Source organism: Sciurus vulgaris (assembly GCF_902686455.1).
Source record: "Sciurus vulgaris genome assembly, chromosome: 17".
NCBI classification, from domain to species: domain Eukaryota; kingdom Metazoa; phylum Chordata; class Mammalia; order Rodentia; family Sciuridae; genus Sciurus; species Sciurus vulgaris.
Window position 1 is genome coordinate 44080849 of NC_136478.1, and position 12426 is coordinate 44093274.

The 12426-nt window shown below is 49.4% G+C and overlaps 1 protein-coding gene across 4 annotated transcripts; it reads left to right on the forward strand.

Moving 5' to 3' along the window:
- Positions 1–1908: 1908 nt before the first annotated feature.
- Positions 1909–12230, forward strand: ZBTB32 (zinc finger and BTB domain containing 32). 4 transcript variants are annotated; one of them, XM_079118776.1, is made up of 6 exons: positions 1909–2785; positions 8787–8899; positions 9312–10258; positions 10496–10737; positions 10849–11010; positions 11180–12230. In XM_079118776.1, the coding sequence occupies exons 3-6, from the start codon at positions 9411–9413 to the stop codon at positions 11464–11466; spliced, it is 1539 nt and encodes a 512-aa protein (XP_078974902.1). In that variant the 5' UTR covers positions 1909–2785; positions 8787–8899; positions 9312–9410; the 3' UTR covers positions 11467–12230. The 4 variants fall into 4 exon arrangements, with proteins under 4 accessions (XP_078974902.1, XP_078974903.1, XP_078974900.1 ...); XM_079118777.1 differs by lacking the exon at positions 1909–2785 and having other exon boundaries at positions 4797–8899; positions 10496–10569; positions 10669–10737; XM_079118775.1 differs by lacking the exon at positions 1909–2785 and adding an exon at positions 8082–8111.
- The last annotated feature ends 196 nt before the right edge of the window (positions 12231–12426 follow it).

Genomic DNA, 12426 nt, shown 5'->3' on the forward strand with positions numbered 1-12426 from the left:
TGGCCCGCCCCCTTGGCTCTTGCCTGCCTGAAATCGCCTAGTTACCTTCATCAGGGAAAGAATAAGTGCTGTACAGGTACTAATGCTCAGGCAATAATACCAGTCCCTCCGCCACGGAAATAGCTTTGGAGAAGAGTATATAGAGACAGAAGTTCCATGATTAGAACTTACCAGAAAAGAAAATGGGGAAATGAAAGAATGGACATTTTTTTAAGCTGTCTGAGGTCACCCTCCCAGTTATCTTAACTCCCTAAGGTCACCCTCCCAGTCATCTCAACTCCCTAAGGTCACCCTCCCAGGAATGGGAACAAAGCCCTTAAAGCTGTTCCAAGAAACAGCCCCAAACAGAGAATAAAAGGGTAAATTGAGCCAGATAGCCAGATAGTGATCAAACAGAATGATTACCAGAAACTATTGACCAGAATCTACGCCCTATTGTAAAACATTGTGAAACATGTTGTATGTTATCAGCAAACCCAGACCCCCCTTTGAAATTTCCCGGCAGCTTTGTCCCCCCTTTTCCCCCTTTCATGTGTGACTCCTCCCGATGTGTGGTTTCTGCCTTTATAAACCTACAAGATTTTCTGCTAGGGACTCGACTCCTGGAGTTGGGTCCCAGCGCGCTGGAATAAACACCTCTTGCGGTTTGCATCAAGTGACGCCTCCTGCGGTTGATTGGGGTTGCCGTCCATCCATGGGACAGAGTTGGGGTTTCCTTTTGGGGGGGCCTTACACTAGAATTCACTACAAGGATTCAATCAGATGATGTAGGTAAAGCATTTAAACCTGGCCTGGTTCAGTTTAAGTGTACAATAAGTGGCAAAGATATTATACAGCTGACTTTTTTTTTTTTTTTTTTTTTCCTTCGCGGTGCTGAGAATTCGGGCCTTGCGCAAGTTAGACAGGAGCTCTACCACTGAGCTCTTCTTCCAGGCTTGATTTTTAAAAAAATCTTTTCTACAATGTCAATTAATTTTCCCAAATATTCGAAGACTTGAAAAATATGCAGTCTTTAGGTTCAGATCCAAACCCAAAAGACAAACAAAAACCCAAACCTTTCATTTGTAGATGAGGCAAACCAGGGATCATGTGACCAAATCAGACCCTACTCCACTTCTACAAGATCACCCCCACTTTTTAATTGTGTGGCTCAAAGGCGAAACTCTCACCAGAACAGGGTACGAGCAATGCTTGTACTTGCTGTGTGACCTGAGACAAATGATGACCTCAGCTTTCTGAGGTTCCGAGGTTAAACCCGCGTAGCAATAGTCTTCATTACGGGTTTATTTAGAAAGAGATGATCAACGAGATGCGCAAAGCGCAGCGCGCTCCATAAGCGCGAGTTGCGTTCGCTATTTCTACTACTACTACTACTACAGCGACGACCACGACGAAGACGTGTACTTTTTGAGGTTTTTGCCCCCTCTCGGGCCGGGAACTCCCCTCAGGGTGTCTCTGTCGCCACTTAAGGCTCTGGCTACTGATCCAGGTTCTTAAGCGTGTTGCCCTCCTCAAGAGGGTCTTCTTGCGCATTCCCATTCCTCCTAACCCCAGTTCCTCTAGCAGCCGCCCAGATGACCGCAACAATGCTGAGCCGGCAGCAGAACTCAACTCCGCCGGAAACCTTTGGGCTCGACTCCCGCTCCCTCCTACCCTCCGATCAATCAAGAGAGAGGAGTAAGCCTCCAGACCAATCAGAAGCGGCACCGGCAGGGCAATGCCCGCCTCCTCAGATCGCCCTCGCGTCTCATTGGATGTGCCCGAGTGCAAACGCGAGACCAAGCCACTTAGAAGAGGTGGGTGTCAGCCAATCAGCGGTGCAACCGCCGCCGGCTGGTGCAAGGAAAGGGCAGTCTGCTGGCCGCGGGAGGTTGGCTTGGTGCGAGCTCGCGACTTAACAGCACCAAAAGCTGTGCCTAGGCGGAAGTTCTCTGGGCCAATTAATGTTGGGGCAGAGCAGTGGGCTACGGTGTGGTAGACAGTTAATCCTGGCTCAGCAGACAGTCGAGTCAGTGAGAGTAGCTAAGTCAACCACCGGTCCAGGCACTGACCGGTCTTGTGTCTTTCCTGCTCCCGAATACTTCCAGTGAGTTATGCAGCCAATCACTGGTAGAACAGGGTAAGAGGCGGGAAACGGGAGCCACCACAAGCTTCTGAACCCTGGCTGGCACTTAAAGGCCTCCCAGCCAATCAAATGTGGAGGCAGCCTACACACCCCCTCACACTTATCTAGAGTCTCAAACTCCGCAGATTGTAGGAGATTGAGAGAAAACTGAAAGGATTTGTAAACAAGAGCCACTCAGGATAGTAGGATAAAAGCAAGAAAGGTGGTGGTTTCTCCAAGCTCTTGCCAAAGGAGCCTTCAAGGAGGAGGTTCAGGGCCCAATTCAGAGAGGGTGGGAAAAGGCAAACTTCGTAGCCAATCAACTCTGGTGATGGGCTGGAAGACAAACGAGATCTCGGCCTTAGAGGCGCGAAGCTTAAGCCCTTAGACCAATCCGAATTAAGGCTCTGCTCCTCCGCATGAGCCCCACAGCCAATCGGCTTCGAGGAAGTGGCGCTGTCCTAGGTGCCTCCCAACTGTTCAGCGCTCTCAGCAGCACGAGCCAGGAAAGGGAGAGCGGCTGGCGCTGCAACCAATCAGCGTCCGCCTCGGGATCCAGGCTTATAGAGCTCTGGGCATCAGCTCCTGGCCTCGCGCTGCTCGACTCTTTCTAACGGTCACTCGGGCTTACGCTGCCCTGAGTGTGAGACTGAATGAGGAGAAGGAACAGGGTCTGAGCTGGTGAGTGCCATGGATTTTTTTTTTTTTTTTTTTTTTTTTTTTTTTTTTTAATCCTTTTTCTTCGACCTTGGACCTGGCACATGGGAAAACTGGAGTCAGGGGACTTAAGTGTTTGCCGTTAAGGATCGGAAGTGAGGTAGAGAGCGTTGGTTCCTTGGGTATTCCTCTGTCCTGGAAAGGCTGGACGTGGGGGCTTCTGGGCACTTTGGGACCTAGGCTGGGCCACAGTCAAGCTCGCATGCCCTCTGAGTTGGTCCATGGTCCCTGAAGCCAGCATGCATTGGAAGTGTGTTCTAAGGATTCAGTGACCTTAAGGTATGGTGTCTGGACCCAGGGAAGTTGTCTGGGGTCTCTGGACTGAGTGTGGATCTAGCAACTGAGAGCTGAGGCCTTTCGTTTTTCAAAGGTTATGGAGTCATTGGCCAAAAGATGAAATTAGTGTGTACTGGAGATTTTCTGGGGGTTTTGGACCCAGCCTGGGCAGGGAATGAGTGTTAGTGAGGTTGACAGTCCAATGGGAAATTGTCAAGGGTCACTGCACCCAGACTGTGCTGGGAACCTATGGTCCCAAGGCTTTCTGAAGGATTTCTTGACTCTGATTTGAAATGCTTTTGGCAGACTTTCCAATGTTGGATCCGGGTTGGACAATGTGGCCAAGAGATTAGGGCAGTGAGCCTATGGAGGTTCTATGAAGGAAGCCTCTGAATCCCACCCAAACTGGTGGCCCTGAATGAATCATTATTGCCCTGTGGTGGCTCTAGATACACTGGGAATAGATGTTGTCAGGGGCTTTTCAGTCTCATCCCCCTTCTTCCCCATGTTCTTTCTGGTCATTTCCAGAAGATGTCAGGTTGCGAGAAGAGGCAGGTGCAAAGGGAAGATGAATATTGTCCTGGAATGTTGTGTGAGATAGTCTGATCTTCAGAAAATCACCCAGATTGTCTGTATTAGTCATCTTTTTATACTCTTGGGGCATGGTTTGGTATCTAATTTCATTCAGTTGCTCAATGATAATATAACTTTCAGAGTACTTTTCTGTATACCTAGAGTTCATAAACCATGGGTGGGGATGCAGTGGGTAGTGTATGAGTGGACTTTAGGGGTCTGATACTTCCTGGAAATCAGAAGAAATTTTGTATGCATGTGTATGGCGGGGGTGGTATGCCAAAAAAGGCTACAAGGATAAGCTAAAAGGAATATTTAACCCATCCAGGCATGGACTTCAGAATCATCTGTGAAATTTCTTGTCATTTGATCATATGCAAAATGGTATGAGTGTCTACCCTTTTCTGATGTAATGGGTTGGTCCTATGGCTTACATTCTCAACTGTGGAGCCCTCACCCCCAAGTGGTTAAGAACCATTTGAATAAAACAAGTTCCTGTATTATTTATGGGGAATGGGCAAAACTGCAAATATTCCCCAATTCTTCCCACACTTGGTGTTGGCTCACGCCTCATGGTGTCTCACATACTAGCTTGCACATCCAAACTTGGTCTACATACCCTATCACACACAATCAGAGCCTAAGGTGTGTATGTCGGCCACATCTTCTCTCATGAACAGACCTGAGTTGAGGCCCATGTAGGCCATGGATGCCCACATCAAGTGTCAGATTCAAAGCCCTGTATACCCAGATCATGATCTCATGGCTGGTTGGGGGGCTGCTTTCAGACAAAGCCAAAAGATATCAGAGCTGGGCCTTCTGCCTGAGTTTAAGTGAATACTAGTACCAAGTACCGGGTACCATATTAGGACTCAAGGATAGCCATCCACTATGAGAATGCAGTGGAACCTAAGTTTATAGCTTTGAGTCTAATTTTCCATTTAATCCACAAAAGATGTGCTATGATAGGGTCTGTATGACCTAGATTCAATTCACCTGGGTATGACTATATGTGGTTCTTGGGTTATGTAGTGCACCTGTTTAAGGAATTCACCCTTGTGTGTCTTCTCTGGTACATGCTGAGTGTACTTAACTAGAAAGAGCAAATATCTTGAAAGTTCATGTTGGATTTGAATAATTGTCCTTTATCTATATAAAATACTGTGGGGCATTTCATCGCCTTGTTTGTGGAAAGATGTGTTCCTGAGTAGAATTTTTCCTATAATTTTTCTAAATTGAATCTTACTCAGCTTGGTTTGGGGAATGGGCTCAATATTTAAAATAAGTAAGATAAAGGGAGATCATTTGGCTGGGGATATGGCTCATTGGTAAAGTGTTTGCCTAGCTTGCATGAGGTCCTGGGTTTGATCCCCACCACTGGAAAAAAAAAAAAAAAAAAAGATGGGGAGAACACTTTTCATAAAACAAATAATCACCCAGGGCATTTATTTATTTATTATTGATTTAGTAATGGGGATTGAACCCATGGAGCTCTGCCACTGAGCTATATCCCCAACCCTTTTTATTTTTTACTTTTAGGCAAGGCCTCACCAAGTTGCCCAGGCTGGCCTCCAATTTGCAATCCTCCTGCCTCAGCTTCCTGAGTTGCTGGGATTACAGGCATATGCCACCATGCCCAGCTCCAGGACCTAGTGTGATGATCTAATTTTAATATTTAAATAGAATCAATATTTGTATTGTTGTGTTGACATTGTTACATCAAGTCGGGTTGTGCCTGTAAAAGCTTATGATACAACATTTCTGGAAAGCTCTGACTTTGCAGCCAGGCAGTGCACTGAGCACCTCACACATTTTCCCCTATTGTCTCATTGGTCAAATCTATCAGAATAAAAACTACTAGACTTCAAACTTGATTCAGTCATCTGAGTATTAAAAAGAACAGAAGCAAAAATCATGCCCCCTTTCCCAACAACTTCTTTTCCAAACATAACCTGCCCTAACCTTTCCTATCTACTCTACTCTGCCAAGATGCAGGCTCATGTCCTCCTAACCTGTGGATTCCTTGCTCTATCCCAGGGGAAATATATATTCTTGTGATATCTATTGAGTATCACCTACTGAATCAGCCTGGGAAGTAGAAGGTGGGCAAGGTTTTTGAGACCGAAGAGGGGAGAACTTCCAAGAATAATGAATCAGTAGTGTTCCTAACTTTCCAAGTCGAAATGCTGTTTGCATCTGCTGACACTACTTAGTGTAGGATGGCTTGGATTGCATTGCCAAGAATGTAGGGGGAGAAGCTGGGCATGATGCCACATACCTGTAATCCTAGCTACTCAGGAGGCTGAGGCAGGAGGACTGCAAATTTGAGGCCAGCTCTGGGCAACCTGGTGAAACCCTGTCTCAAAATAAAAAATAAAAGGACTGGGATTGTTGTTTGTCAGCAAAGCACCCCTGGATTCAATTCCCAGTACAAATAAATGAGTGTAGTAAGAGGCTAGAGAAGGGCCTAGAATATCACCAGCATAAGGACTGAGGTGCAGAGAGCCCTGAGGATTCCTCTAAGGAGGTGCTAAGGGGATATCCTTAGGTAGAGTAGGTACCAAATGGGAGGCAAGATGAGATTTCCCATTCTTGGGGGCTTATGTTCACCTAGTAGGGAGTCCCCTTGCCCTTCCTCCTCCCTTTTAGGTTCCCTTGAAAGCCCACTGACACTCCCTATCAACTGCATTTGGGTTACAGAGGTTGCTGCCCTTTGAACAGTTCCAACTCTTGATCATCAATAAGCAAATGACGCTAGTGGGGCAGCTGAGTCATGGGCACATGATGGAGGGCTGGAGTTGAGGGGATCACATAGTCATGAGTTCATCTTCCAGACCCCTGTACCTTTCCTTTTATACTTGGGGCTTCCCCCTGGTGGCTTTCTCCACTTCTTCCCTGACTTTAGGAACTGTGTATATATCAGAAGGATGTTTTATGTCTTTTACATGGGTGTCTAATGTGTCCCCGGGTGTGGTGATATATGAGGAGTTAGAAAGCTCAGAAATGGAAAATACTCAACGTTCAGAGTAGCAGATGAATGCAGCTTGCCCATTTGCATTTTCCCTTTCACTCTGACTCATCTTCCCCTCTCCCCACCCTGGTGCCCCTCCACCAGCCTCACCCACTGACACACCCTGTCTGATCTAGGAAGAGTTAATACCTGCCTGCACCCAAGCTAGAATGAGAAGGAAGACAGTTTCGTTCTTGAGGAAGAGGATGGCAGGGTATTCTGGAGCCAAAGGGAGAAAGGGGACCTTAGAGACAGTATTTGGGTGGAGGGGACCAGGATCTAAGGAAGAAGCTTATGGGGAAACAGACTATGTCTTGTCACTAGAGCAGCCTACCAGTGCCTGACTTGTTTATCTTCTAATCATTTATTGCATGTATATGATACATACCATAAATATTTTACCAACATTTTTTGAATGAATGAAAAATTTGCTATGGGATCAGGGATAACAGAGTAGTTAAGAAACAACAACAAAAAAGGGAATCTCTCAGGCCTTTTTCTCTTCCCCAGACTAAAGAGTGCTAAGTATGAAAAGAGGGGAAATCTCCAAGGACCTTGACCTCTAGGGCAGGAAATGAATGAAACCCCTAGGTTCTGATTTCAGAGAAATGTCATTTGTCATCAACCCAAGAAAAGAAGATTTTTCTCTTCGAAGACCACCACAGGCCATTCCTGGGGTTACCCCTTTCAGAGCTTCATGGGAGGATCTGAGTCACACACATACCCAGTCCCCAGTGGTGGCCCAGATGACTGTTCATTCCCATAGAGCAAGTGAGGCTTCCCAGTACCAAGCCAAGGAGAGGGAAGAGGCATGCTTTTGGCCCTTCTTCCTTTTCTCCTTGAAATCCAGATGTTTCCAACCCTTTTTACTTCTGAGATAGAAGAAACAGTTTTCAGCTACTACAGATTTATTGCCACCTCTAAGAAAGAGAACTAATATCATCTGAATGGTGCTATTACCTTACCTATAACCACTTTCACATTCATGCCATTTTATCTTCAACCCCACCTCCAAATGAGGTACGCAGAGATTATTCCTATTTCATGGGTAACTGAGGCTTAAACAGGTGACTTGCCCAAGTTGACCCAACTAGTAATGTCAGAGATGAGACTTAAATGCAAATCAGATTATTCCAAAGTCCTCATTGCCAGAGACTCACTTCTTTGATTTGCAGAGTTCAGAAATGAAGAGACAGGAGGTTAAGAAGTAGAAGGTCTGGGTTCTGGAAGTAGAAAGGACGTCTCCCCTGCAGGGTAAAGCAGAGGTATAAAGCCACACCCCCTTGGGGGACTATAGCAGATTGATACTTGAGGCCTCCAATGGAGGACTGAGGTCAGGGGCGGGGCTAACTCAGGGGTGGGCGGGGCTGGGGGGTGCAATATCCCCAACAGCAGTTCAGAGCATGCGGTGTCAGGAGGCAGCTACAAATGGTGAGTGCATACCTCTCCCCAGCCGAGGCTTTCCTCCTATTACACCCCTCTTCCTGTATACTCCTTACTAACCTGTAACCTCCCTGAGGCATTCAAGTCATAACTCTCTCTTCTACAAGGGTCTTTATGAAGCACCTGCACCCCTGGTGTACTTGCTGGGCTATAAGCTGTTTCTCTTCGTATCTGAATTCCCAGTTCTCCTCTTAGAAGCCAACAGGATGGAGCCAGGTGCCTTGGCGCATGCCTGTATTCCCAGCTACTCAGGAGGCTGAGTCAGGAGGATCTCAAATTCAAAGCCAAGCTGAGCAACTTAGTGAGATTCTGTCTCAAAATTTAAAAATAAAAAGGCTGGGTTGTAGCTCAGTTGACAGAGCATCCCTGGATTCAATCCCCAGTATGGCAAAAAAGAAAGAAAAGAGCCCATGTGGTGGTTTTGATGTGTGACTTGTTGGGTTCTTTCTATTCTTCACTTCTTGGCTTATGAGAAACAAAATGAAACCATCTCCTTATCCTCATCTTGGGAGGAAATAACCTCTCCCCTCTATAGTTTCCATTCCCTTTCTTTCACTTCCTCAGGCACCAAAGCCTTCTCCAAAACCTTACTCTATCATTGGGTCTGTGACATCCAAATCTGCTTTCTTAACTCACTGGATGGGAGTCTTTGGTCTCTTCCAGTTCCTCCTCTAAGGATGTATTCTAGAAGCTTCAGCCTCAAGGAGATGATTGAGGGATGTCTTTGACCCTCCTGCAGCCATGACCTCTGTCTTGCTGCCCTCTCTGGCTTTCAGGTACGATGGGCTTGTTTGGGGAGGACCTATTAGCTTTCCAGGCTCTCCTGTGAAGTTGTATCTTTCTCTATTCCTAAATGCCAGGGTTGACTGTTTTGTGGTGATCCCTTTGTCTGGAATGAGCAAAGCCCATTCTGCTCGGAGGTCTTCCTCTGCAAGTATCCACAATTGCTATTAAGCCAGAGATTGTTATCTATACTAGTCTTAAACCCACAACTGTCAACTCTCTGGTTCTTACTCTTTAAATCTTGAATTTGATCTAATTTCCATTCTGTCACATTTCCACCACTGGCTCCTGTTACGACTTTGGATAAGTTTAAGTCCTCTCTTGGGTTAGTTTATTTGGTCTATTCAGGAGAGAGAGTGCTAATCTAGGATCAAAAACTCATTCTTTCTCCCCTCACCTCCACAGGCTTGAGAATATGCCGCTTCTTCCTCCCCTTTCTGCCAAGGACCCCACATTGTGGTCTTTCTCTAAGAATCTCTAAGACTGGTACCCAGGCAAGGCACAATGCCCCTTCCCCCCATAAGACTGCTCAGCCCATATGGCTCTGATCGGCTGGTACAGCTAGCAGCCAGGCTCAGGCCAGCACTGTGTGATACCATGATCACTGTAGGTGACCAGGAGTTCCCTGCACACAGCCTAGTACTAGCAGGTGTGAGCCAGCAGCTGGGCTGCAGGGGCCAGTGGGCTCTGGTAGAAGACATCAGCCCTTCCACCTTTGCCCAGCTTTTGAGTTTTGTTTATGGGGAGAATGTAGAGCTGCAGCCTGGGGAGCTGAAGCCTCTTGAGGAGGCAGCCAGGGCTTTGGGGGTACAGGCCCTGGAAGAGGCATGCAGGAGGGCTCAAGGGGACAAGGCTGAAGAACTGGATGAAGGGCTGAAGAAACATCAGGAGAAGCTAGAGAAATCCACAAGGGATTCTGAGAGAGGACTGTGGGGGCTTGGAGAGATGCAGAAACCAAAGAAATTTTTTAGAATTAGTGGGAGAGAACAGGAGATGTTACACAAGCACAAACCACCAACAGAGCACTCTGAAATGACAAGATCAGAGAAACTCAGCCAACCCCCCGTTGACTACCAGGGAGCAGACAGAAAGCAAGGAGTGGTCATGAGGGTGAGAGAGAGAGCAGGGGGCTCTGAGGAAAGTCTCCAGGATTTCCCTAGTCCCCTTCCCCCACCAGGTTCCCTCCAAACCAGCATCATCCCCAGGCCTTGGTGGGCTGAGGCCCCTTGGTTGGGGGAGGACCAGCCTGCCCTGTGGAGCATCTTGCTGTGGCCGCCCAGATATGGCACTCCCTTCTCCCATAGCACACCCATCACTGGAACCTGGCAGGAGGTCTGGCCTTGGAACCAGAGGTGAGTGCAGGGCCTAGTGGAAGACCACCAGTCTGGGAGGGAGTGGTGCAAGAAAGGTAGCAGTGGTGAAGGGTAGCATACCTCTTATCTCTACATTTCCTAAGCTGGGGTCGTGCCAAGAATTCCCACCACATGGGAAACCACGACCAAGCCCCTGAGAAGGGTCTAGGAAGGGGCCAGTGTTGTCCAGGTCCCAGGTTTTGCCATGGCTGTAATTCTTCCCTGCCCTACCCCCAGGATCCCTCTGACCCTGAACAGCCCTAAAGGGCTCTGGAGTCAGAACCAGTTGGCTTCCTCCAGTTTCTCCCCAGGTAAGCCCCTCACTATACTGTACACATGGTCTCTTCCCCTGGGGTTGGGTTCCAGGCATGATCTGACCAGGGATTCCCACCTCACTCTGCTCCTTTTAGGTTCCCTCCCCCAGGGCCCTGTGCAGGTCAGCCCTGGGGAGATGGAAGAATCTGGGCAGGGGCACACAGGTGAGTAGGGTGAGGGCATTTTTGCTTCAGCCCCACTTACTGATTTCTTGCCCAGGTGTGAGGCTGTGGGATTCCTGGCCCTGTCCTGCTTTGACTTCTCTGTCCACACAGGCTCTCGGACAACCTGTGTGGGTCATGAGGGCACAGCAGGCTGCCCATCTCGCCAACACCCTCCCCTGCCTACTGCTCGGTCTCGGCCCTATTGTTGCTCTGTCTGTGGAAAGAGGTTTTCACTCAAGCATCAGATGGAGACACACTACCGAGTCCACACAGGTATGGGCGCCCTGCCCAGTGTGAATCTGTCTGCATCCTTCCCTATGCTACCCACTCCTGAGTCCCTCTCTCCGGCTCCGGCGCAATTCCCTAGCCCCGTCGCCCAGTGAACCCCTGGCTTGGTCGCCTTGTTCCTTCCTAAAACGGCCTTCCCCTCCCCCTGCCCTAGGAGAGAAACCCTTCTCCTGTAGCCTCTGTCCTCAGCGCTCCCGGGACTTCTCTGCCATGACCAAGCACCTGCGGACACACGGGGCCGCTCCCTACCGCTGCCCTCTGTGCGGGGCCGGCTGCCCTAGCCTGGCCTCCATGCAGGCGCACATGCGCGGCCACTCGCCCAGCCAGCTCCCGCCCGGATGGACCATACGCTCCACCTTCCTCTACTCTTCCTCCTCCTCATCCTCCAGGCTGTCCCAGACCTCCACCTCTTCTGGTAGTCCCCCCTCCACCACCACCTGACGGTGTGTTGGTAGGTTCTTTGGCCTCAGCCAAGAATCCAATTAGACTTAAGCAAATCTGGCTTCAGAAGCGCGCAGGACAGGCGCCAAGAGCCCTCTCCCGGATGACCGCGGGTTACAGAAGCCTGGGTCAGCGAGCCCCTGTGGGCTTAAATTTGCACGAGTGAGGATTAACTGTAAGGGGACTGTTGATTCTATCACCATAATAAAGTTTCCTGTGCTCTCGTCTGGACAAGAAAGCCCAGCGCAGGCTTCAGTCTGTGTTTGGGCATCCCCCACCCCCCACCTTAGCCCCTTGTCTTGTAGCGCTCCCTGGTGGCCGTGCGTCCGCTAACCAGCGGGACCGACACTCTCCATCTCTCGAGGTTCCCAGGCCTCCCACAAGAGGCCATCGGCCATGAGGGCTCCGCACCCGGCAAACTTCACGTCGGGTCTTGCGGGGCTTGGGGGGGTGCTCTGAGACCTCGAGGCACTGACTCCATCCACAGCAATCCACGGCGCGCTGACATCTGGGCGCGCCCGGCCCAAGGCTGGAAAGAAGCGCATGCTCCAGCCCTGCTTTCGGTCACTCGCCTCCTCTCCCTGAGAACACGAAATGTGCTACCTGCCTCTCAGCATCGTGCCCCAGCACCCAACGGAAGGGCCACCAAGTTACTCCTAGACCTGAAACTAATCCTTTGCCGCCGCCCCTTCTCCAGCCCACGCCTCCGATGGTGGCTAACTTCATTTCCCAGCGTCTGCCGGGTTCCCAGGGTCTGAAGCCCGCAGCACCCTGGGAGTGGTAGTCCATTCGGGCCGCTGGCTCTAACAAGAACAATGGGAGGAGTCTGGGGCGCGGACCACACCTCCTGGAGACTGGGAACTGGCTTTCCGGGTCCTGGTAGGGAACTCCGTAGTCTCTGCTCTCGCGGCCGAGTTCCCGGCGGAAGGAGCAGGGCGTCTGGACTACATTTCCCGGAGG